General features: G+C 45.4%; 1 protein-coding gene across 5 annotated transcripts; it reads right to left on the bottom strand.

Annotated features, from left to right (window-relative positions):
• Positions 1 to 794: 794 nt before the first annotated feature.
• Elmod3 (ELMO domain containing 3) lies at positions 795 to 25569 on the bottom strand. 5 transcript variants are annotated; one of them, XM_069989114.1, is made up of 11 exons: positions 25486 to 25569; positions 22273 to 22547; positions 18892 to 18961; positions 14120 to 14188; positions 13197 to 13309; positions 11699 to 11822; positions 11344 to 11466; positions 9250 to 9380; positions 2606 to 2682; positions 2186 to 2313; positions 795 to 1762 (listed from the first exon to the last, which is right to left on the bottom strand). In XM_069989114.1, the coding sequence occupies exons 2-11, from the start codon at positions 22324 to 22326 to the stop codon at positions 1560 to 1562; spliced, it is 1092 nt and encodes a 363-aa protein (XP_069845215.1). In that variant the 5' UTR covers positions 22327 to 22547; positions 25486 to 25569; the 3' UTR covers positions 795 to 1559. The 5 variants fall into 5 exon arrangements, with proteins under 5 accessions (XP_069845215.1, XP_069845219.1, XP_069845217.1 ...); XM_069989118.1 differs by having other exon boundaries at positions 2606 to 2679; XM_069989116.1 differs by having other exon boundaries at positions 22273 to 22542.
• Positions 25570 to 25643: the final 74 nt, after the last annotated feature.

Genomic DNA, 25643 nt, shown 5'->3' with positions numbered 1-25643 from the left:
CCAGAGGCTCCCAGCACCCTCAAGGCCTGGTTCCTGATGTGCTGGGAGCTGTGTTCTTAGCCTGCTAAATGAGTCTGAGAACAAGCAAATGGAGAGGAACCACACATCCTGACATTTGCTCCCAAGTGGAGGCTGAGCTGTCTTTCAACATCCCCCTCCCCCTGCCTCATGCACAGTGACTTTCCTGCCATCTCTGCCAGTCAGCTGAGGACAGTTCTAGAGGAAGTCTTGGGAACAAAGCGGGACAAAACTGCAGGGGTGAAGCTACATCTGGAGGCAGTAGTCACAAGCTACATCTGCTGGCAGTAGTCACAAGTTCCTTCTAGATTTGGATAGAGCCACCTCTAGTGATTCAGTCCCAGAGAGGGCTGCAGGGGTTGGGCAAGAGTCACCCATAGCTCCCCTTGAGGGAGAACGGGAACCTGGTGTGTCTCTTACCTGTTCCTGCCTCAGATCTGATTCCCTGGTCAGTGGGGAGCAACAGAGCCAAGGTTGGAAGGAAAACCGAGTGTGGACCTACTAGTTATCATTAACAAGAGCCAGGATACCTCATCCCATTGGCCAGAGCTTACACTGGGTCTCTGGTCCTGCAAGTGCAGACATAAGGAAAATGGACTCCTGCAAGCTTAACTGGAGTTCAGCCAGTGTGCAACTTCTCCTTCCTAGGGCCCTGAAGAGACTGATAGCCTCCTGCCTCTCCCCCCCCCCCCCCCCCGCCCCCGCCCAGATCCGGGACAAGAGAGTCATAAGAAGGCCTTGCAAGACCTGTCTTGGAAGAAAATATCTGAAACCCATACACTAGAACAATTCCTTTTATTTAAAAATTGCTGGTGTTTAAGTAAATGTCCTTCTTTACCCAACTAGGCCAGAAAACCATCCTCAAGGGAAGCGTCAGCTTCTACAAGAGGCTCCAGCCTAGAGGTGGTTAGGATGGTGCAGTCACAGAGATCCTAAAGTAGCCACTTGTCCATTTCTACATCATAAACAATGTGGGGAAGAGAGGGGCAAGCGAAGGCTAGGCAAGTGTAAGGACTGGAAGCTCAGAGGGCCCTGATAATGCCGGTGGCTGGAGGGAAAAGCACATCCCCACCCCACCGTCAGCCAGGCAGAGGTTTCATCTAGGTTATGCTGCCCTCTGCTGGCTGCAGCCATTACCACTTTTTTTTCCTCTTAGAATTCCAAACAGTGGAGCTCAATTGCTGTTAGAATTCTAGCTTCTTCTACTTGGGAATTTCCTTTCAGATGGGGTTATGGGAATGCCTGGTAGGGCTGTTCCCTCAGGATCTGTTCCCTCTCATTGAGATACCTGGAATTCAACACTGTAGACTGGATCCCATCTGGGAATGAGCAGAGTTCTCCTTGGTCCAGAGAAGGGGTCAAGTCTAGTGCCCGAGAATGTTCCAGGCTGGTGAGGGTGCTTGGCTTTCTTTAACCAAATCCAAGAGCTTCCTAATCTCACCTGCTGAGGCAGTAAGGGGCTTGGCCTAGCCACACACCTTCTTCTGAAAGTGCTTGTGGCATAGCCACCAAATCTTCCTCCCGTCTGTCTCTGGGTTTGGTCAGATCAGTCCTGCACCTTCAGAGGAGTGAGGCTGCAGGTCACACACACCAGTGAAGGTGAGATCCTTGGAGTTATGGCCTTGTGGCCCACAATGCTTCTGGGATCCCAACAAGGAGGCCTGGCCCTTCGAGACCCGCGCCAGATAGATCTCCAGGGTCCTGAGCAGACGCCGTGGGCTCTTCTTGGCCAATGCTTCCAAGTCTGGAACAGAAAGGATTGGGGACCTGAAGGCTTAAGGAGCTTTAGATGGCTCAGTAGACAGGGCCTCAAGCCCAGCACCTCAACACTTATCCTACGAGACAAAACTAAGACTCCTAGGATGGAGGAAACAGGAAGATGAGCAACCACAGAGCCCAGGGACCACACACCCATCTCAACTCTGAAGAGACAATCCCATGGCTGGGCTCCAGCTTCTGGTTTTTGCTTCAGAAGATGTGATTATCAGGTATATAGCTGGAAAGGGAGAGAAGTGGTGGGAGATAATGGAGAACAAGTGGGCTCCAGAGACTGGACTGGACAGAAGCTGGGAGTGCAGCCTAGAACCATCTAACAATCACACTGGGGTCTTTGGACCTGGGAACACAGGTGTTCTTGGCCTCCACCTTACCAGGAGAAAGAACACACCTTTGAGGACAAAGCCTGAGTCTGAGATGGTCTTCTTCTGGGTCCTCCACACATGTGCCAGGCGGAGGAAAGTGGCGGCATAGAAGCTGTTTACCACTGGGATAACCTTTTGTTGCCGATTACACTCCCTGCAGGACAAGGGAAGTGATCTGCTTAGCCACAGCTGGAGGCCACCACCTCCAGATTCTTCTGCCCTCCCTCTTGGTCCCCTAGGGGCACCATGTTCTAACCAAGGAAGGCCCCATCTTTCTCCCTACGCATCAGGGTCAGTTTGGGAAGGAGCAGGTTGGCCTGAAAGACAGGCACATGGAGACTCTGACCAGGTTCTGGAGGAGCTGTCAGGTGAGGAAGGGAGTTGTGGAGAATAAGGCTGGGGTGGGACAGGCCTGGCCTCTGCTGGTGGCAGTGGGGAGGACTCACCTGGAGAGACACTCCTCCCTCAAGGCCTGGATAGCGATGCGTGTGATATTCACGGACATCAAACAGAAAGGAAACTGCTGGAATGGGGCAGGAGGGATCAGGTCAGTTGCCATGCCAGGCGTCTCCTTGTGTTCTTTCTGTCATCAGCACCCTAGGGTGGCCTGAAAGCAGTACTGGCCTTTGAAGCAGAAGCTGACATTACTTTTACCTATTCCCATCTCACAGATGAGGAAGCTCAGCTTAGTGACTTACAAAGCTTTCCTGGAGCCTAGGAACCAGGATTCTGCCTGAGCTGATTTCTCCCACAGCTGGTCTTCATGACCAGGAGCCAGTTCTCTAGCCTTTTTAGCATTCTGACCCTTTCCTTGCTCTTCACGATGCTCACAGACCACGTACCGACTTGGGTTGGGACGCAGGAGTCATAAAGCTCGGATCCCTAACTCTAGATTCTTGTTCCTTGAGATTTTCTGCCCAAAGCTAGTGCTTTACCACTGGAGCTACAGCTCTACTTTTGGCTTTTGGGTGGTTAGTTGGGGATAAGAGCCTCATGAACTTTTCTTCCCAGGCTGGCTTCAAGTAGTGATCCTCAGATCTCAGCCTCCTGAGTAGCTAGGATTATAGGCATGAGTCACTGGCACTTAGCTTCTATAGGCTTTTTTTTTTTTTTTTTTTTTTGGTCAGTCTTGGGACTTGAAGTCAGGACCTGGGAACCTTTGGCTTTTGTTCTATACTAAGGAAGGCAGCTTTCTGCATGTCTTCCTCAGTGTACACCTCTGTATGTGCTACTCTGGAAACTAACCCATCACAACTGCAGGTTCCCTGGGAAATTGCCCTTTCTGTTTAGAAACCAAGCTTGGTTGGTTTTGTTGTTTTGTTTGCAAGTACTGGGGCTTGAACTCTGGGCCTGGGTTCTGTCCCTGAGCTCCTTTTGCTCAAGGCTAGCATGGTACCACTTGGAGCCACAGGTCCACTTCCAGTGTTCTGGTGGTTAATTGAAGATAAAAGTCTCACAGACTTTCCTGCCCAGGCTGGCTTTAAACTACTATCCTCAGATCTCAACCTCCTGAGTAGCTAGGATTACTGGCGTGAGCCACCAGAGCCTGTCTCCTCTTATAGGTTCTTAATCTGTTCTTCCTCTGGCTTCTGGCTATCTGGCTGCTCATGGGCACCTCATTCAAAAACAGAGAAGATGCCAAGTAGGTAAAAAGGCAGCCATGACTTGTTGGCATGTGCTATTGCACAATAGAAATGCCCAAGAAGCTGCTGTGCAGGTCACATCTAAGGATGCAGCAGGGGTACTGGAGTGGTGTTTAAACCATGATGGGCCTCAGAATACCTATGGGTCCACCTTAATGCTCCTTTCTTATGTTTATTCATACACATATCCATAATACATAAATGCTCATGTTAAATGCTTTAATGCTTTCTTTTTAGAGAGGCAAGTTCCTTCCTAAAATTTTTTTTGTGCTCATACTGGGTTTGAACTCAGGGACTGGGTGCTGATCCTTAGCTTTTTAACTCAATGCTGGTATTCTATTACTTTAGCCACTGATCCACTTGTGGCTTTTTGCTAGTTAACTAGAGAAGAGTCTCAAAGACTTTCCTGGTCAGGCTGGCTTTGAACCAGGATTACTGCCTGTTTCATTATCATACATACTTGCGTGGTATCATCCTTTCTCTTTTTTTCAGTGTAAAAATAAAGAGCAAGTGTATGGTAAAATATAATTATTCATGAAGGATCTATCCCTATTCTCAGAAACAGTTTTACATGGGTCACCTGGATTCCAGTTTTAAATGTCTCTTTCCTTTTGCACTTTCCCCAAGACATAAAGTTTCCTGAAGCTAAAATACTGCTCAGGGTTATGTTTAGGGACTAAAAGACCCCTGAAACTTCAGCTCCCTCTTTAGGAGAGAACAAGACCAGCTGCTACCTAATAAGTATCCTCCAACTGTTCCTCAGCTTTCACAGACTACATCTGGAAAATGTGTTTAGCCAGACTGGGAATGTGGCTTAGTGGTAGAATGCTTGTCTAGCATGCATGAAGCCTTGGGTTTGTTTCCTCAGTACCACATAAACAGAAAAAGCTGAAAGTGGCACTGTAGCTCAAGTAGTAGAGTGCTAGCCATGAGCAAAAGAGGCTCAGGGACAGTGCCTAGGCCCTGAGTTCAAGCTCCAGGACTGGGGATAAAAAAGAAAGAAAGAAAGCAAAGGAAAGGAAAGAAAATGTGGAGCTGGGCACTGGTGGCTCACGCCTGTAATCCTAGTTACTCAGGAGGCTGAGATCTGAGGGTCACGGTTCAAAGCTAGCCTGGGCAGGAAAGTCTGTGAGACTCTTATATCCAATAAAGCACTAGAAAACTGGAAGTGGCACTGTGGTTCAAGTGGTAGAATGCTTGCCTTGAGCTGAAGAGCTGAGGGACAGCACCAGGCCTAAGTTCAGCCCCATGACCAACAACAACAACAACAAAAACAAAAAATGTGTATAGCAAACTTGTATGGGTTGGAGGTCAAGTTTTACATTGAAACACTGTAACTGCTAGTCAGGGGTGGTGGCACATGCCTGTAATTCCAGGTATTCAGGAGGCTGAGGTCTGAGGATTGTGGTTTGAAGCTTGCATGGGCAGGAAAGTCTGTGAGACTCTAATCTCCAAAAAGCTGGAAGCTGTGGCTTAAGTGGTAAAGAGCCATTCTTTAGCAAAAAGAATTAGGAGACAGCACCTAAGCCCTGAGTTCAGGTCCCAGTACTGTACACACACACATACTCACATATACAAAAAGTAACAGGTAAAAGTTTGAGGATAAACAGATTTGCACAGTGTCAAAGTATCTTTCCTTAAGACAGTTATTAACTACAAAGGGAAAACGGTAGCTTTATAGTGTAGAAACACAGCCAACATCATCTTCACCAAGTGGCCCAAGTTATCATCAGTACAGTAAGGCATACTGACGGTGTATGTATCGTTATATGAGGCCCTGAGAAGGTCATGGCACTCTCCTGGTGCCATTCTCACCCAAATGCATAATCTTGATTGAACTTTAGAAAACCATCAGACAAAGCCAGATTGAAAGACATGCTACAAAGTCACTGAGCAGCCCTCTCAAACATGTCAAGGTCACAAAGGACAAAGAATCACTGAGTAGCTGTTAGGTGTTGGAAGTGAATAAAGAAACAGGAGAACCAGGAGCTGGGAAGATGGCTCAGTGGTAGAGCGCTTGCCTTGCATGCATGAGGCCCTGGGTTTGATTCCTTGGCACCACATAAGCAGAAAAAGCCGGAAGTGGTGCTGTGGCTCAAGTGGTAGAGTGTTCAGGCCCCCATGACTGACAAAAGAAAAGAAAAAGAAACAAGAGAACCAAACATAATAGGATCCAGGCACAGGTGACAAACTGGAGAAAAACACAATCTGAACAAAGGCTATAGTTTAGTTAATCATTTCTTGGTTTTGATAACTGTATTATGAGTATGCAAGATTATCATGGGTGAAGTTGGTATATGAGCTCTCTGAACTATTTTTGCACCTCCATTTACTTATCTTGAGTGTATTAGGGCCAGTCTCCTGTTCTTTGTAGCTCTTGCTATAGTTACAACAAATCTGTTCCCCAGTCCTGGGCAACCCTTGGTCTGTCCTCATCTTTCACTCTGCCCCAATTTCCCAAACTGTGCCACCATGTTCCTGGCACAATGGTCACGGTCAATGCTTGTCACATGATTTGTTGGTAATGCTGCCAGTATCAACAAATAGCCCTACAAATAAAGACTCAGCCTATTTGAGGACCTAGCTCTCTGCTGAGGACAGGTGGTTCTGGGGGCAGGGCTGTCAAATGCTCAGGACTTTTTCTCTGACAGCCCTCCTATCGTTGGGCCTGGAGGTAGGGGAAATATTCTGCTATGTTCCTGACCATTCTCCCATCCTCCCTAGAAGGCTTCATCTTTGATTTGTCATGTTATTAGATGACATTGCTACTGCACACATTTTCTGACATTGGAAATATACAAAAACAAAAACTCCTTAAAAAGGATCTTTACCCATTACCATTTCTTTTTCTTCTTGTTGCAAGAAAATTCCTTGAAAAAAACTGTCTATACTTACTGTCTCCAACTTATCTCTCCCATTCCCTGTTAAACCTAATCTGCATCAAAGCTTCATGTTTCTAATACCTACTCCAAGTACTCCCACTAAGCCAGGTGCTGGTGGTTCATGCTTGTAATCCTAGCTACTCAGGAAGCTGAGATCTGAGGACTGTGGTTCAAAGCCAGCCCAGGCAGGAAAGTCAGTCAGTCTCTTATTTCCAATTAATCACAGGAAAAAGCTGGAAGTGGCACTGTGACTAGTGGAGTGCTAGCCTTAAGCAAAAGGAGCTCAGGGACAGAGCCCAGGCCCAGAGTTCAAGCCCTTAGACCAGCAAAAGCAAAATAACAAAACTCGAAGTAAAGCTGTGGCACAAGTGGTAAAGCCCTAGCCTGAGCAAAACAAACTCAGGGACAGCGTCCAGGCCCTGAGTTCAAGCCCCAGAGAACTGGAACAACAACAACAACAACAAAGTTACAAAAGTACTACTACTGTGATCCCCTGGTCCCTAGTCACATGTCCAAGCAATCCTCACATCCGTCAGCACATGAGCCAGTGGTCCAGGATTGCTCCATGTGCTTTCTTGCCATAGCTTCCAGAGATCTGCTCCTCCTGAGCTCCTCTTACTTTCCTCCTTCCCTGTCTCCACCCACTCAGTGTTGGAACAGTTCAGAACATGCTCACGCTCCAGTTTCACAAGTGGAAGCAGGATCTTTCCAGTAGTACTCAGAATTTCCTGCAGGGTTGGTTACAACACAGGATTCAGAGAATCTGAGGATGGGCTCTAGAATGTGTTGTGCTGTTCTTTTCTTCTTTTCCTTCCTTCCTCTTTTTCTCTTTATTGTATGTGTGTGTGTGCGCATGTACATGCACTAGTCCTGGGCATTGTCCCTCAACTTTTTGCTCAAGTCTAGTGCTTTATCACTTGAGACAAATCTCTGCTTGGTCTTCATCTGGCCTTCTGGTGATTAATTGGAGATAAGAGTCTCAGGTACTTCCCAGCCTGGGCTGGCTTCCAACCACACCCCTCACATCTCAGTCTCCTGAGAAGCTAGGACTATAAGTATGAACCATCAACACCTTGCTTTATTTTCTCTTTTTGTCAGTCGTGGGACTTGAACTCAGGGCCTGCGTGCTGTCTCTTGAGTTTTTTTCCACTCAAGGCTAGCACTCTCCTACTTTGAGCCACAGTACTACTTCCTGTTTTCTAGTTTTAAATGGAGATGAGTTTCACGGACCTTCCTGTCTGTCTGGCTTCAAATCACGATCCTCAGATCTCAGTCTCCTGTGTAAGTAGAATTACAGGTGTAAGCCACAGGTACCTGGCTTTATTTTCTTTGATATAAGTCTTGCTATATAATCCAGGCTGTCCTTGAACCCAAGCTCTTCCTGCCTCAATTCCCTGAATGCTGCACTACAGGAGTGTGCCACCATACTGTCTCAGAATATGTGGTTCTAACAAGCTCCCAGGTAATGGTGTATTTCTGGCTTGAGGACAGCCATAGAATAGCCACAGATCTATGTGCTGACAATTCTCCAATTTTAATCTCAAATCTAGAACTTTCTCCCTGATTCCACATGCATATTTCCAACTATACTTGGGAGTTGGATGTATTTCTCCAAATGTATATGGCAAAACTGAACCCCTCTGCAGGTCCTTCTTTTATTTATTTATTTATTTGCTTACTTATTTTGTTAGTCATGGTACTTGGACTCAGGGTCTGTACACTGTACTGTCCCTAAGCTCTTTTGCTCAAAGCTAGCACTCTACTACTATGAGCCATAGTTCCACTTAAGGTTTTGGGGGTTGTTAATTGGAGATAAAAGTCTCATAGACTCTTTTGCCTGGTCTGGCTTTGAACGGCAATTATCATATCTTATAGCTGTGAGCCATTAGTGCCCAGTTTTGCTCTATCTTTAAAAAAAAAAGGTGATGGCAACTGTCTTTCCAAGAGCTCAAACTAAAAAAGGCAGCATTAACTACTTTCTTTGTATTAAACTCATATTGAACAAATGAATTCTATGCCCCATGGATCTGGGTAGACAAAGGATAGGAAGCAGGTCAAATCAGTTTTCTACAATGGAGGGAGTATCATCTTTTACTACTTGAGTAAACTATCATACCTTCTCCCAGAAGACAGATTTGGACAGAGACCAAGGGGTTATAGACTGCCAGCAAGTTCATGGGTCATTTGAAGATCAACTCCCCCCTTCAGGGTGAGGAGCAGCACCAGCACTGTGCAACGATTTCCCCAGGGTGCAGAGCAGAAGCAGTGCCTCACTGTGTGCAAGCATTTCTTGTATTATGCCATTAGCTCCAGGGAGCCAGTTAAAGCTTTGGCAGGGGAGAAAACCAAGGCCCTAAATTGCAAGAAACTTGCTGGAGGCCCACAGCTAATAAGTGGCAGAGGTCAGATTCCAGGGTGAATAGATGGACAGAGAAGCCTCTCCCAGGTTTGCCTCCAGGATCCTGACAGCCCTCAGCAACCAGAGATGGGGATCTGCAAGGTGGGCCTGGCTGCTTAGGGCCTGCCTCTACAGCCCTTCCATCAGGCTTTCCACCCACGTCCCACCTGGATATGGTGACGAGACAGGCGTAAAATCTCCAGGGCCATAGGTAAAGTCTTTGAGTCCATCACCAGGTACAGCAGATGCAAGAGGGCAAGGAAGCCCGCCCCTCTCAGGTCTGTGGCTGGATTTGCTCCTGTAACAGAAACCATGAGCAAATGGGGTGCCAGTGAGCAGGCTTGTGAAGTCTTGCTTCCTTGAGTTTCTGGGACTTGATTTAGTCTCCCCTTCTTTCTCTCTTTTCCTTTCTCTCTCTCTCCTCTCTCTTTCTCTTCTTTCTTTTTCTTTCCTTCCTTCCCTCCCTTCCTTCCTTCTCCCCCCCCCCCTTTTCTTTCCTCCCTCTTCTCCTTTTGTTTTTTTTTTCTTAATTTAGCTTATTGTTAAGGTGTTGTACAGAGGGGCTACCATTTTATAAGTCAATGAGTATATTCCTTTTTTTTTTTTTGTCGGTCATGGGGCTTGAACTCTGGGCATGAGCGGTGTCCTTCAGCTCAAAGCGAGTGAGTGCTCTACCACTTGAGCCACAGTGCCACTTCCAAGTTTTCTGGTGGTTAACTGGAGATAAAGAGTTTCAGGGACTACTTTCATGCCTGGACTAGCCAGATCCTCAGATCTCAGCTTCCTGAGTAACTAGGATTACAGGAGTGAGCCACCTGCACCCAGCTCTATTTTTTTTTTCTGGGGTCCGGTCATGGGGCCTGAACTCTGGGCCTGGGTGCTGTCCCTCAGCTCTTCAGCTCAAGGCTAGCGCTCTACCACTTGAGCCACAGCACCACTTCTGGCTTTTTTTTCTTTTTTGCTTATGTGGTGCTGAGGAATCGAACTCAGGGCCTCATGCATGCAAGGCAAGCGCTCTACCACTGAGCCACCTTCCCAGCCCCTCTATTTTTTTTTTAAACAATGTCATCCTTCACTTTCTCTCTCTTTTGGTACTGGGGACTGAACTCAGGATTAGGCACTCTCCCTTAACTTTTGCATTCAAGACTGATGCTCTATCAATTTTACTATACCTCTACTTCTGGCTTTCTGTTGATTAATTGGAGATAAAAAAGAGTCTCACAGACTTTCCTGCCCTAGTTGGTTCTGAATCCTGATCCTCAGATCTTAACCTCCTGAGTAGCTAGGATTATAAAGACGTGAGCTACCAGCACAAGCTGCAAAGCTAACTAAAATTAAGTTTAATGATTGAAACAAGAATCCTAACATTTCCAACTTCAATTCTCCATATGTAGAGAAGACATATTTTAGGACAACTATGCCGTAGATGAGGGAAAATGCAGGGGATTAGACACCTTGCCAATTCCCAAACTTGCAAGTGTAAATTTGATGACTGGAAAAATAAACCAGTATAATTTCAAAACAAGTGAAGTTTATTTCAATTTTATATATGCAAATATATGCAAACATATAATAATAGTATATATGTATGTATATATATGTGTGTATATATATGAATATATTATATAATTATATTCTCTCTGGAAGCTGGGAAGCTGGGTACTGGTAGCTCAGGCCTGTAATCCCAGCTACTCAAGAGATTGAGATCCAAGGATAGCAGTTCAAAGCCAGCCCAGGCAGGAAAGTCCACGAGACTATCTCCAATTAACAATGAGAAAACTGGAAATGGTGTTGTGGCTCAAAGTGGTAGAACACTAGCCTTGAACACAAAAGCTCAGGTATGAAGACCAGGTGCTAAGTTCAAGCCCATGGTCCCCTCCTCCCCCACCCGCCAAAAAAAATGTTTTTCATTAAAAAGGGGAAAAAAACCCAAGGAAATTAGATCCCAAATCATATAATTGCAATGCTTTTCATCTGTGCATGGTAAATGTGCTGTAACAGACTCTGAGACCACAAAGCTTGGAAGCCATAAAGCAACCTTTTCTCTCATCACTTTTGTCAAGCCTTCAACCATTCTTGCTGATTTTCTAACAGAGTGCTGCCTCTGTTGGGCAGAGGTTGGGCCTCTGTATCTGCTTCTCCCTCCAACATCCTCCTCCTACATGTCCTGCCTCATCATGCAGGCCTGGCTGGGAGAGGCCCATTTGGTCTCTCATTCTGATGCTGGAATCAGAGGCAAGGAAAGATGAGCCATTTCTTACCCTGGAAGCCCAGGTCCTCCCAGTGGTCTCCATGGAGGGCACAGTCAAACTTGGAGCCCGTCAGCTTCTTGTAGATGGTCTGGAGAACTCGGCCATGCATTGGATCTTGACTGTCCAAACCACCTGTCTCAAAACACACCAATACTCTCTGTTGGGCCATCCCTTAGGACAGGACTGGGTACATCTCAGGGAACAGCATATCTGGGTTTTTTAATTTCCTCTGATCTCTGATTGCATGTACCACCAACGTGGTACATGCAAGAGCTCTGGCTTAGCCTCAGCTATGGAGTGGGCCAAGAGCACTATCCTGTTTCCACATGCAGCCTCTGCTTTGTGGCGGTGCCCATGCACTCACACTGAGCAATAGTCAGGACCAGGTCCCTTTCTTCCCGAAGGCCCTGGTGGAGCTTTGGAGGTCCAAAGAGGCAGTGCCGGAGAGCAGCAAACCCAGTCCTACGAATAGTTGGCTGGATTCTTTTCTGGGGGAGGATGAAGCAAGCAATGAACAGAGTATTATACCTGCCTCAACTTGATCAACCTCAAGTCAATTAGATTCTCCAAACTAATGGCTGGTCTTTGAAAGGGGGAAGAAATGGAAGGAACCTGCTGGCATGTCAGAGATAATAAGCTCTGTTCAAGCTCCTAGATTTTTTGCAAGGAGAAAAATGTCTCCGAACATAAGCATCATCAGCCAGTCCTATACATGTACCCAGATGCCCAACTGGGAAGTCTTCTATAGGGTCAGACAAAAGCCTGGCCAGGGTTCCCAGCCAGATCACTTTTACCCTTGTACATTCATCTTTCTGTCCCTGTAAAGACATGAGTTTAAAAAAAAAAAATCTAACAGCTTCCTTTTCTACTTCCAGGATGACAGGGCCTATGGGGAGGGGAGTTAGTGGGGACTCACTGGAGTCAGATGTCATTGAAAGGTGGTTGGAGCCTTCTGGACCACCAGCATTCCTGCATTAGGTATGATGACTTTCCATGGAAAGTCATTGTGGCCAGCCATTGAATATTCTGCTTCTGGATTTTTATCAAGCAACTCAACTTCTATCTCTTTAGCTTCTCTCTCCTGAGCCAGGTTTCAGATTAAATACCTGAAATCATATTCCCCTAAACTTATTCTTAGTCATTTAAGACATCCCAGAATGCCTCACAGCTTTGTGTGTGCTTGTCCTGGGGTTGGAACTCAGAGCCTGAATACTGTCCCTGAGCTTTTGTGTTCAAAGTTAGTGCTCTACCACTTGGAGCCACAGTGTCAGTTCTGGCTTTTTGGTAGTTACCTGGATATAAGAGTCTCTGAAACTTTCCTCTGAGATACTCAGATCTCAGGCTCCTGAGTAGCTAGGATTACAGGCATGAGCCACCAACACCTGGTACCTTACAACTTTTATTCCCCCAGATATTTCTTCTTTTTCCATTCCCACTTTTTTTTTTAAGCCTCTGCTGCTTTCTTTTCTATTTGTTCTGGAAGTAGCTGCTCAGAAGTCTTCCTCCAAGGTTTACCCATCATTAGCAATACAACAATCCCATAGTTTCTGAAAATGCTTAAATAGCTGCTGACTCCCTCAGGGAATTTTCCTTCACTGGCAATGAAAGACTCAACATTCTGGGCTGTTTGCCTCACCTCCCCAAGGAGCTACATCATCCTCAATTCCAGACCTCCCCAGCTCTAAGAGGGACCTGCACGCATTGCTGTGGTACTGTACCTAAAGATAGCTTAGGTGAGACTAGGCCATCAATTGGAAGTTTCTATCTTGCCATTATACAATGCCCTATCCTGCTGAGATGAAAACCTGGCTCCTGGGAAGATGGAACTTGCTGGAGCCCCCCAAGCCTCTCTACTGCCACACCTTGAAGGAGGAGAGGTCCACAGTCTGGAAGTGCTGCAGAGCTTCGCTGAAGGAGACAAGCTGTCCAGGATGGTCTGAGCTGGCCTGGCTCCCAGGGGCAAAATGGAAGATACCTGAAGGTTTATAACGGTGGTTATTCCATCAGCAAACACGGAATGCCTCCTAGTTGACACCTCTGAGCTCAGCTCTGGCTTAGCTGGACAGCACAAACCTACAACTAAAGGAGCTGGCATAATCTGCCACACTAACTCCTGTCTTGATAGCTGACCTCTGCGGTGAGGTCAGAAAACTGACCTCTCAGACCTGCTCTTAAGGAACTCCCTAAATTCTACTTATCTCTGAGGGAGCAAATCACTCCTGGAATAGGTATCCATAGAGGTGTGTGACACTGGTTTGTTCTGAAGTCTTTCCTAATTTCTACTTTGCCCCTTCTCACACCTTTAGAAGACTCACCTCCCTATCTGTTATTACAGTCTGTAGAGCATTATTGGCATTATCATTGCAACATGTCTCTGGGACCTTGGTGGGACTCCCAGACCTCTATCAAAAAGGGAGTTAAGACAGCTTTAACTCAGCCTTCAGAGACTTCCTGTGGATGGCTTCAGTCCCAGCCTCATGCAGGAGCTCTAGCTGCCTGCTTCCATTCTTCTGCATCCTTGTCACCCTACACAGAGGCTGACTCTGATCCAGGTCCTCCCTGTCTTCCCTGGAGAGGGAAAGGAACCACAGCCCTTTCCCTGTGGTGTGTATTCCTATTTCCTCTTGAGTTGTCATTTTGAACTTGGGAAAGGGACTTTCTTCTACATCATGCAGCTATAAAATGAGAACACTCAGGAATTCTATCTCCGGTCCCAGAGTTACAGGTGTATATGTATAGCTACACATGTGGAAGGGAGTCTTTGTCAACAGCTGCAGTTAGTTACCTGTGTCTGGCTGGATGGTGTCCACAGCTTCCCATTCTTCTTGGGCTCTGAGTACCTCAGCACTCACAGCTGCAATAGTGAGAAAGAGAGGCCCTGTGAAATTTAGGTCTATCAGAATCATTGTTGCAGACCCCAACTTCCACTGCATGACTTGGGTCTTGTTGGTCTCCTGTCCCTTCCTTCCTCATACGGCTGCCAGAAGGTTTTGTTTTGTTTTAGCCAGTATTGGGATTTGAAGGCTTCACACTTGCTCGGTTGGCACTTTACCACTTGAACCATGCCTCTAATCCCAGAATGAGCTTTTGAAAAGGCCGATCTGTTTTTCCAACCTCCCCAAAACCCTCAAAAGAGAACACTCTACAGCACAGTACCTAAGTTCCTTTCCAGTTTCTACCTTTCCAGGAGAGCTACCTGAGGTCCGTGGTATGATCTGCCCTCTAACACCTCAATGCTTTTGCTCATCCTCTGCTCAAGAGGCAGGACCACAGGGTCCTGCTGGTTCAGCTCTCTTCTGCTTCAGTTCGCTCATCAGTCTGATTATGTTGCCACTGTTTTACAAGGGGCTGACCCTCAGTACTTGTTGTAGTGGTATAATGATCTCTCCTATAGTAAGCCATCCAAGGACAGGTCTCTGTGCAGACTAGAACAATGCCTGATGAATGAATGTTCAATGAATTAACTCACAATATAAAAAGGTGGCTGGGGAAAAAAAAGCACCAGGACAGGCTTTCCCTCACCAACACACTGCCACTTTTTTCCACACCACAGTGCTCTTCTCCAGACCAAATCACCAGTAGAATTTTTTTTTCTTTCTGCTCCAGTCCTAGGGCTTGAACTTGGGGACTAGATACTGTCCCTGGGCTTTTGTGCTCAAGGCTAACATTCTACCACTTGAGCCATAGCTCCATTTCCAACTTTTGGGTGGTTAATTGAAGATTAAGTCTTATGGACTTTCTTGCCGAGGCTGGGTTTGAACTGTGATTCTCAGATCTCAGCCTCCTGAGTAGCTGGATTGTAGGTGTGAGCCACCAACTCCTGGCTACCAGTGGCATATTTTTTGTCACTATCCTTTCCAATTTGCCATATACAATATCAACAATGTGTATGATGGAGACTTTGTTACCAGAAATTAGGATTTCTCCAGCCACAGTGGGAAAAATAGGTTAGGATAGCTCACAGTCTTGGCTGATAACCTCATCACTTGGCAGAAAACTGCCTGAAAGGTGCTATAGTGTGGATGTAGGTTTGGTGTGTCCCTAAGTTTTCCTGTGAGTTATTAATAGAGTAGAAATAATCTGATTATGGTGTTTAGAGTTGGGGCCCTGGCAAGTAGCCCAGATAGATTAAAGTTCTGAAGGTGAACTCTCCCTCTCCCTCCTCTCCCCCATGATCACTACAATGGTTTTATAAGAAGAAAGCTAATTAGGGGAGAGATAGGGAGAGGTAAAAGAGAATGATGAAAGGGGTGACATGGGTCAAGGTGCATTGTACTCATAAACTGACGTGTTGAGCTGAAACCCCTTTGTACAGCTAAAGATAATAAAATAATAATAAAAAATTAAAAAAAAAGAAGAGAGGAAGCTGGGCTCATGGCTTAATCGGTTAAATGCCTGTTTAGGCTCTGAGTTCAAACCTTACTATCACCAAGAGAAAAAGAGTCAGCGAAGATACAAAGGTACACTCAATCTCTTCTATATGTCACCCGGCAACAATTCAGAACTATACCAGCACAAAGGCCAGTGGCTCATGCCTGTAATCCTAGCTATTTAGGAGGCTGAGATCTGGAGATCATGGCTTGAAGCCAGCCAGGTCAGGAAAGTCTGTGACATGCTTATCTCCAATTAATCACCAAAAAAGCTGGAAGTGGTGCTGTGGCTAAAGTGGTAGAGTGCTAGCCTTGAGCACAAAAGCTCAGGGATAGCATGTAGGCCCTGAGTTCAAGCCTTAGTGTTTAATTACAGTAACAAAAAAAAAGGACTGACTTGTACATTAAAAACAATACTACCAAATACTAATGGGATGCAGCAGGGAAGGGGTAGAGGATAGTTTCTGAAAGCACACAAGAGTAAAGGGTTTCCTCTGCTGTTTACTAGACTAGTTGGACTAGTTACTTAACCATCTGTCACCCCTCATGGGACTGCTGTGAGGATGAGGCAATTTTCTAACTTCTGAGGGAAGAATGTAAGCCAAAGGTTAAGTGCTCAGTAATGTTAGTTATTGATGTTGGTTGGCATAGCCTTGGCTGACAGGGCTGTGGACCACAGGGTCCTAGATGTCTAGATCTCTAGGAAATTCCATTTGCTACCTCCAGCTTGGGGTAAAGAGTATCAGGGCTATCAAGCTAAACAACTTCAACAGAATACTTGACTTTCAATGGCCAAGAAAATAAAATGTGCTTTTGACATGTAAGGTCCTAGGAGGGGGAAAAAGTGGGGCAAAGTGGCTGAACAAAACAAAACAAAGGGGCTGGGAAGGTGGCTCAGTGGTAGAGCGCTTGCCTTGCATGTATGAGGCCCTGGGTTTGATTCCTCAGCACTACATAAGCAGAAAAAAAAAAAGCCAGAAGTGGAGCTGTGGTTCAAGTGGTAGAGCGTTAGCCTTGAGCTGAAGAGCTGAGGGACAGCACCCAGGCCCAGAGTTCAGGCCCTAAGACCAGGCCCAAAACAAACATAGAAACATACAAAAGAACCCCAAAAAGCTATGAGGAATGCTGAGCAAGACTTTCTATCTTACTCCTCACTTTCATACGGCTGTACTGATTCTTTACCCTTCAGACCCTCATCTCTGAGCAATTAGATCCTTTTGTTACCTATCAGTCTGTGAGCTTAGAGTCACCGAGTAGGAATCTGCTATTATAATGAGTTAGACAACAAGAAAGTTCAAAGCTTCAACTAACAATATTAAGCTAAGCTGGTGCCTAAAATCTGGAAACAAATGCCCAACCTCTGACTATCTTCCAGATGTTTATATATTAAACAGAACCATCAATTAAAATAGTATATTAACTAGTTAATTTTTTTTTTTTTTTTGGTCGGCTGAGATCTGAGGATCATGGTTCAAAGCCAGCTCAGGGAAGAAAAGTCTCTGAGACTCTTATCTCCAATAAACAACCAGAAAACTGGAAGTGGTGCTCCAGCTCAAGTAGTAGAGCACTTGTCTTGAGCTAAAGAACTCAGGGACAGCGCCCAGGTCCAGAGTTCAAGCCACACAACAGACAAAAAACAAAACAAACAAACAAAAAAATTGTTTGGAGCTAGGTGGCAGTAGCTTATATCTGTAATCATAGCTACTCAAGAGGCTGAGATCTGAGGATCAAAGTTTAAAACCAGACCTGGCAGGAAAGTTTAGGAGACTCTTATCTCCATTTAGCCACCAAAAATGATGAAGTAGAGCTGTAGCTTAAGTGTCTGAATGATAGCCTTGAGCAAAAAAGCTCTAGAACAGCACCCAGGCTAGGAGTTCAAGCACCAAGACTGGTACAAAAACAAAACAACAACAACAACAAACAAAAAAACTATTTGGCACAAAACTGCCAGTTGTTTTCAAATATAAAATATTTAAATATTTAAAGAAAAATATGTCTGGGTGCCAGAGGCTCACACCTGTAAACCTAGCTACTCAGGAGGCTGAGATCTGAGGATTGTGGTTCAAAGCCGGCCCAGGAAAGAAGTTTGTGAGACTTTTTTTTTGGTCCAGTCGTGGGGCCTGAACTCTGGGCCTGGGCGCTGTCCCTCAGCTCTTCAGCTCAAGGCTAGCGCTCTACCACTTGAGCCACAATGCCACTTCCGGCTTTTTTCTTTTTGCTTATGTGGTGCTGAGGAATCGAACCCAGGGCCTCAGGCATGCAAGGCAAGTGCTCTACCACTGAGCCACCTTCCCAGCCCCAAGTTTGTGAGACTCTTATCTCCAATAAACCACTAGAAAACAGTACTAGTGCTGTGGCTCAAGGGACAGTGCCCAGGCCCAGAGTTCAAGCCCCATACCAACTAAAAAAAAATTACCATTTAAAGTAAAATTTGTTAATGTATTTAAGGGTACAGTAACTCAAAGCTTGTAACCTTAACTACTTGGGAAATGGGGGAAAAAAGTTACAAAACTCCATCTTGATCAATGGCTGGCATAGTGGTACATGCCTGTATCCCAGTGACTCAGGGAAGCGCGAAGAGGATCGCAGTCCAGGTTAGCCCAGGCCTAAAGAGAGATACTAGCTCAAAAACACCAGTATAAGCTAGACATGAGTGGCTCTTGCCTATACCCTCAGAAGGCTGATCTGAAGATCACAGTTTGAAGATAGCCCAGAAAGGAATCTCCAATTAAACACCAAAAAGCTGGCAGTGGGGCTATGGTTCAATTGGTAGAACACCAACCTGGGGTGGAAAAAACTAAGGGAGAGTACCTAAACCCCTAAATTCAAGCCCCAGTGCCCCCCCACTATACTCCCCTCATTTTCATAATAACACTGAAGGAGAAAATGTAAACCTAGGTAGAAAGTAATCCAAAAGACCACGTGGACGGAAGTCAAGGATAATAGTGTTAATAATATTTCCACTTTTATCATAGGGCTTACATGACCTGCCCAGAATAACAAAGTAAACCATAAACAGAGAAACAGATTCCTAATTCAGTGTTGATTCTAGTTTTCCTTGAGGAATAATAAATCTACAAAATCCTGAAGGACAAAGAGCAAGAGAACTTCGGATTAGGGGAAGTACATCTGTGGCAGGTCTGATCTGGGTTCCACCCAGGCTCTAAGAGTCCTGGGAGATCCTTACCGGCTGGTTCCCATCCATTGGCTTCAGCTCTCAAGGCCTGGAGAAGGCTATGGTTCTTCAACTCTGAGATCTGTAGGGGCAGGAGACCTTTAGAGTTAGAGTGAATCCACTCCCCCATACATACATGAGCATTTCCCATGCACCATACTGAATTCTTGACAGAGGATTCTCTGTATCCAGAAGATAGTAAATGCTTGGCAGATCCAAAGGATCTGCTCTGCTTTGATAGCCTGATTGAAGTCAGTGTTTTGTTAGACGTAGGGCTTGAACTCAGGGCCTGAGTTTTCTCCCTGAGCTTTTGTGCTAAAGGTTAACACTTTACCACTTTGAGATATAGCTCCACTTCTGGTTTTCTGGCGGTAAATTGGAAATGAGTCCCACAGTTTTTACTGTCTGGGCAGGCTTTGAACTGGGATCCTCGGCCTCACCTTCCAGAGCAGCTAGGAGTATAGGCCTGAGCCACCAGTGCGCCCAGCTCAATGTTTTTATTTTTAATTTGTTTTTTTATGTGTGTGTGTGTGTGTGTATGTGTGCTGCAAAGTGAACTTTGTATATGCTAAGCACATTCTTCTACTGAGCCATATCCTGGCCCCAAAGTCTTTTTTTTTTTTTTTTTAGTTTTTGAAGTTTTAACAAGGATAAATTTTAGTATAACAGGGTTAAAGTAGGGAAAAGTAGAAAAGAGAGAAGCATTTCCTGCTTTCTATGCAGGGAATTAGAATTAAAGACTCCTAGTTGTTACATAGCTCAGGAAGATCTTTACTATGGAATCCACCACCTCAGCCTCCAAAATACTGCGATTATGAGCATGCATGACCACATCTGGCTTGAAATTAATGTGTGTGTGTGTGTGTGTGTGTGTGTGTGTGTGTGTGTGTGTGTGTGTGTGTGTGTGTGTGTGTGTGTGTGTGTGTGTGTGTGTGTGTGTGTGTGTGTGTGTGTGTGTGTGTGTGTGTGTGTGTGTGTGTGTGTGTGTGTGTGTGTGTACTGGGTCTTGAACTCAGGGCCTCCTGCTCCTGCTTTCCCTTGACTTTTTTGTTCAAGACTATCACTTGAGCCATTCTTCCACTTCTGGCTTATTACTGGTCAACTGAAGAAAAGACTTTTCTGATTGGTTGGCTTAGAACTTTGATCCTGGAATCTCAGCTTCCTGAGTAGCTAGGATTACAGGTGTGAGACACCAATGCCTAACAAAGCCAGACTTTAAGTAAGGTACCTGGAAAACTTCCAGCTATGATGTAGAAGTTAATCAATGTGGAGAACAAGTTTATATCTTCCTTGAACAGTAAATAAATGAAAATGAGGTGTAGCTTTGGTATTGCCCATGCCTTTTACACATTATGGTTGTATATCCAATCATCTTATTGGGATAGAGGTAGTATGGCGTGTTTGTACATTTCCTCCCTCACTTCCCACCCTCTTCAGGTCCCTCCAGTTCCTGGCACAGGGTCTGGCAACACACAGCCGCATGCAAACCCAACAGAAGTAAGTATTGACATGAGTTCAAGCTCCAGTACTAACACACACACACACACACACACACACACACACACACACACACACACACACACACACACACACACACACACACACACACACACACACACACACAGAGGAGAATTCCAGGTAAATTAGTTATTAGATAGAAAAACCTCAGCTTGAGACCTTGGGTTTAATCCCTAGTACCACAAAAACAAAAAAGTAAAACTTTCGTTTAATATGGCTGTAAGAAAAACTGCATGCTGAGGGTAGGGCCTAATGGTACAGTGATTGCCTAGTAGGCCCTAGTATACTAGACCCTGTGATCCCCAGTATGAAAGAGGGAGAGTGGGAAGGGGGGGAACGGGAGGGAGAGGGAAAAAGAGAGAGAAGAAAGTTTAGTTAATGCTGTTTCCAAAACCTTATATGGATTTCACAAATCCATTAAATAGCTCAAGACTCTAAATGAGGTAGTTTGTGCACAGCTAAACCTTTTCCCTACTACTGTTAATTCAAAACAAACAAAAAATACACTTGAGCCAGGTGCTGGTGGCTCACGCCTGTAATCCTAACTACTCAGGAGGCTGAGATGTGAGGATCGCGGTTCAAAGCCAGCCGGGGCACGAAAGTCCATGAGACTCTTATCGCCAATAAACCACTCAGAAAACTGGAAGTGGCACAGTGGCTCAAGTGGTAGCGCGCTAGCCTTGAGCTGAATTGCTGAGAGACAGCACCCAGGCCCAGAGTTCAAGCCCCATGACCGACCAAAAAAAAAAAAAAAACAACAACACTTGACCAACTGTTTGAAACTTCTATCACAGATACAGGGCTAATTTTCCAAATCTATTTTTTTCAAGTCCTAAAAATTGGGAACTTAAAACAAACCAAAAACCAGGCTGAGCATGACTGTATACACCTGTAATCCCAACATTTGGGAGATTAGGGCAGTTGGATATCAAATTTGAGAGCAGCCTAGGCTGCACAGTAACTCTGGCTAAAAAAAAAAAAAAAAAAAAAGCAAACCAACCAAAAAACATCTGAAACTAAACCCAGTGGAAATACAGGCAAAAGAAACACATAATTTATACTAAAACAACACATATCATCTTAAACATATAAACATGCTCAATATCACTCAGGAAAGAAATGCCAAATAAAACTACCCTGAGATAATGTTTGAACTGTCAGATTATCAAGGTCAAAAAGTAATACACTACATTGCTCAGTGTGCCAAAGGTTATGTTACAAGATCAGGGAAGAATAAGCAGTTTCTACTCCTTCACTTGACAATACCTAGCAAAATCATCATGTTTTGTACATCTTGGGTCTGCACTTGCATTCTAGTAATTCATCTATCATATATACTCATCCATTTGCAAAATGACATATTTACATTTACAGCGTCATTCATTTGTTTATTTATTGGGGCTATTTATTTGTCAAGGTCTTGCATTCTGGCTTGGCTTTTTTCCCTTCAAGACTGGTGCTCTACCACTGGAGCCATACCTCTATTTCTGGCTTTTTGCTGGTTAATTGGAGATAAGAGTCTCAGAGATTTTTTTCTGCCTAGCCTGGCATCTTCAGACCTCAGCCTCCTGAATAAGTAGGATTACTGGCATCAGCCACCAGATCCTGGCTTTTTTTCTTTTTCTGAGACAGAGTCTCACTATGTATTCCAGTTGGCCTTGAACTTACTATATAGTGAGCCTAGGCTGCCCTTGAAATCAATGATCCCACTGTCTCTGCCTACTCAGTGCTGGGATTACAGGTGTGTGCCTCTATGCTCTAATACTGGTTTCCCCAAAATATTTCTAAAACTTCACATTTTCAAGATAGTCTCTGTGTCATTATTAACAATAAATTAACAAACCAACGCCTTCTTTCCCAAATTGGAGTACTTACCTGTTCTTCTCTTAATTCTTTCTCATTATGGAAAGAGCAAGATTTTTCATTCATGACGCAGAATCATTTGTTCAGGTAGGCTTTATCCTTAGGCTCAGAAGGAGTTTTATAGAGTCTGAGATCTGAAACTATGAGGAAAGCAGTAGATCCAATTGCTCTACCTTTGCCTTCCTTCTTGGCAGTCATTAAGATTAAAAGTAGGAAAACAGTCCCTTTGTGCCATCACTAGGGTGATGTGAGTAGACAAAGTCCTTGGAGACTCTGAAGCCTCTGCTCTGGAAAAAGAAAGAAACACTGGTTTCATTATTCAGTTCCAGCTCTACTGAGGAAAAAGGTGACTTTAAACATTTTTTTGTGTGTGCCAGTCTTGAGGCTTGAACTCAGGGCCTGCCTGGACTCGTCTTTGAGCTTCTTTTGCTCAAGGCTAGCACTCTACCACTTGGGCTACAGCTCTACTTCCAGCTTTTCTGGTAGTTTAGTGAAGATAAGAATCTCACAGGCTTTCCTGCCCAGGCTGGCTTTGAACTTCAATCCTCAGATCTCTGATTCCTGAATAGCTAGGATTACAGGTGTGTGCCAACAGTACCTGGCAACTTTAAACATTTTTAAGCAGTTATGAACTTACTGTGAACAAACGAGCTACCTTAGCCAAATGTCTATCCCTTACTGTCCAGGCCATTGGATAGAAAGAACCATGCACCAGTCTGGGGGTTGAGTTTGAGTATCTAGAAGTCAGTAGCACTTCTGTAAGTGATGGGCTCTGTTTCTAGCTGTGAAGTCTTTGGGACCTGGGCAAACTTACCGAAGAGCTTATCAAAGGTGAGGCTTTCCTGGCACTAGAGTTTATAATCCTAGCTACTCAAGAGGCTGAGATCTGATGATTCAGCTTCAAAGTCAGTCCTGGCAGAAAAGCCTATGACACTCTCATCTCCAATTAACCACCTTAAAACAAACAAACAAACAAACAAAAAAAACTAGAGTATAAGGCCATGAGTGCAAGTCCTAGTACTGGAACAAAATAAAACAAAACAGGGGCTGGGAAGGTGGCTCAGTGGTAGAGTGCTTGCCTTGAATGCATGAGGCCCTGGGTTCAATTCCTCAGCACCACATAAGCAAAAAAAAAAAAAAAAAGCCGGAAGTGGTGCTGTGGCTCAAGTGGTAGAGCGCTAGCCAAGAGCTGAGGGACAGCACCCAGGCCCAGAGTTCAGGCCCCATGACTGGACCCCCCCCAAAAAAAACAACAAAATAAAACAAAACAAAGGGGTGAGTCTCACTGGTTGGTAGTCTTAGCTGAAGAGCTTATATTTTGTTTAGGTCCTAGACACAGGTTGGAGCTAGGGACTTATAATATTACAACTGGTTTCTAGGATGACAGAAACCCAAAATGCAACATGATGTTCTAATCTTCCCCAGATCTCCAGCAGTTTGGTTTACTCTGTGTGTGTGTGTGTGTGTGTGTGTGTGTGTGTGTGTGTGTCTGTGTGTGTCTGTGTGTGTGGTGGGGGTGTTGTTGTAGTGTTGGAGATTAAATCTAGGGCCTTTTGCATACTACACAAGCATTCTACTGTGTTTCATTCCATGTTGTCTGCCTCAGGTAAAAGGATAGACGGGATCATATCTTAATCACAGGGGAACTAGACATCATGGATTTCTAGATTATAAATGGGCATATGCCCCACAGACAACTGACATTCACCATAGGCTCATGTGATTGTGGAAAGAGGGTGGCTTCTTTATGCTGTCAGCTTCCCAGTTCAGGGATTGGATTGGATTCCCTAAGAACCAGGTGTCAGAAACAAACTGTGCTCTTCGTCAGGATTCAATGTTTAACACTAAGAAGAGGAATACCTCCTAGCTCTCAGGCTGATCATCTGGTGTACTGTACTGGAAGGGGGTGAGAGTGAGGTACTGTCCCTCAGGTGTGACACCCCAGGAATTAGCCTTCATTCACTGGAACTTCAGTATCTGCCATTTTGGTTCCTTGTACCTTGGTAAAGTGACTATATATAATATATATATGTATGTATGCATGTTTACACATATGTATGTATACACACACACACTCACACAAACACACCTCAATCAGCCAATGTGGCAAGTGACTAGCAGACAAGTAACAGCAATCTTAAGAAGGCTGTGCCTGAAATGCTTAAAGCAGCATAGAAACAGGACTAGCTTTTACATAGCTAGCAGAAGCACAGCTGGGGGCTGCAAAATGGAAAATTAGTCAAACAACAGAAGAACAAAAACTGTCAAACAGGTACTCAGGATTATGAAGTCACTTATTGCTACTATTAGGCACATTCCTGGAACTGAGGAAATTAGCATCCTAGAGAAACAAACCCTTGGACACCGACTTTAGCCAGGAACTACCTTGAAAGGATGTGATTTGTCAATTGTTGTTGGAAGTCAAACTTTTAACTCATTTTAGCTCATTGATTTAGAAGCCGAAACGATGGTTACAAATATCCACAGAGACTGGGTGCTGGTGGCTAACACGCTTGTGTTCATAGCTATTCAGGAGGAGATCTGAGGACTGTGGTCCTAAAACAGCCCCAGCGGGAAAGTCCATGAGACTCTTAACTCTAATTAACCACCAAAAAGTAGGCAGGAGAGCTATGGCTCAAGTGATCGAGAGCTAGTCTTGAGCAAAAACTCAAGGTCAGCACACAGGCCCTAAATTCAAGTCTTAGGACGGACAGACAGACAGACAGACAGACAGACAGACACAGACACACACACACACACACACACACACGTCCGTGGCTGAATCTTCCATCAGGTTTTACCCTGGGTGGCCTTGGGGACCCTGGGGATCTCAGATTGCCATCTGGTTCCCAGCCACAGGCAACTTCGTTTGTGTGCAGCGTCTTGGCCAAAACCATGAGCCGTACGGAGCGAGAGGCTCCGGGCCCGGGGCTGCCAGCGCGCGTCTCCACAGGGATCTCGGGTCATCCAGACGCCCGGCCGCCCGGCAGCTGCGGGCAGGTTCGGGACAGAAACTTCCTCGCTACTCGGAGGGGTACGCGGAGGTCTGCGGTCAGCCCCGGAGCTCTCGGTACGTCCATAGCAGACACCAGGACCAGAACCCAGGCCATCCGTGCGCCTCCTCGTCACGATTCCTTCCCAGTCTTGCATCTTTCAACGTGCTGTGGCCCCACAGTGGCCACCGTCACCCCATAACCTCCCTCCTCAAATCGCCCCTCCGCTCACCCGACGCGTCCCCAGCGTTCCCCAGGATTCCCGGCAGCCTCCGACATCCTTGGCTGGGCCTCATCTGCGCATGCGCCCGCTGCTTGCCGTTCCGGCGTTCCCGCCCCCAGGAACTGCATTTCCCAGCAGGCAATGGGAATTTCGCGCGGCAAAATGAG

Source organism: Dipodomys merriami, unplaced genomic scaffold, assembly GCF_024711535.1.
Source record: "Dipodomys merriami isolate MVZ:Mamm:240054 unplaced genomic scaffold, mDipMer1.0.p SCAF_37, whole genome shotgun sequence".
Taxonomy (NCBI): domain Eukaryota; kingdom Metazoa; phylum Chordata; class Mammalia; order Rodentia; family Heteromyidae; genus Dipodomys; species Dipodomys merriami.
This window is presented reverse-complemented; position numbering and strand designations above follow the sequence as displayed.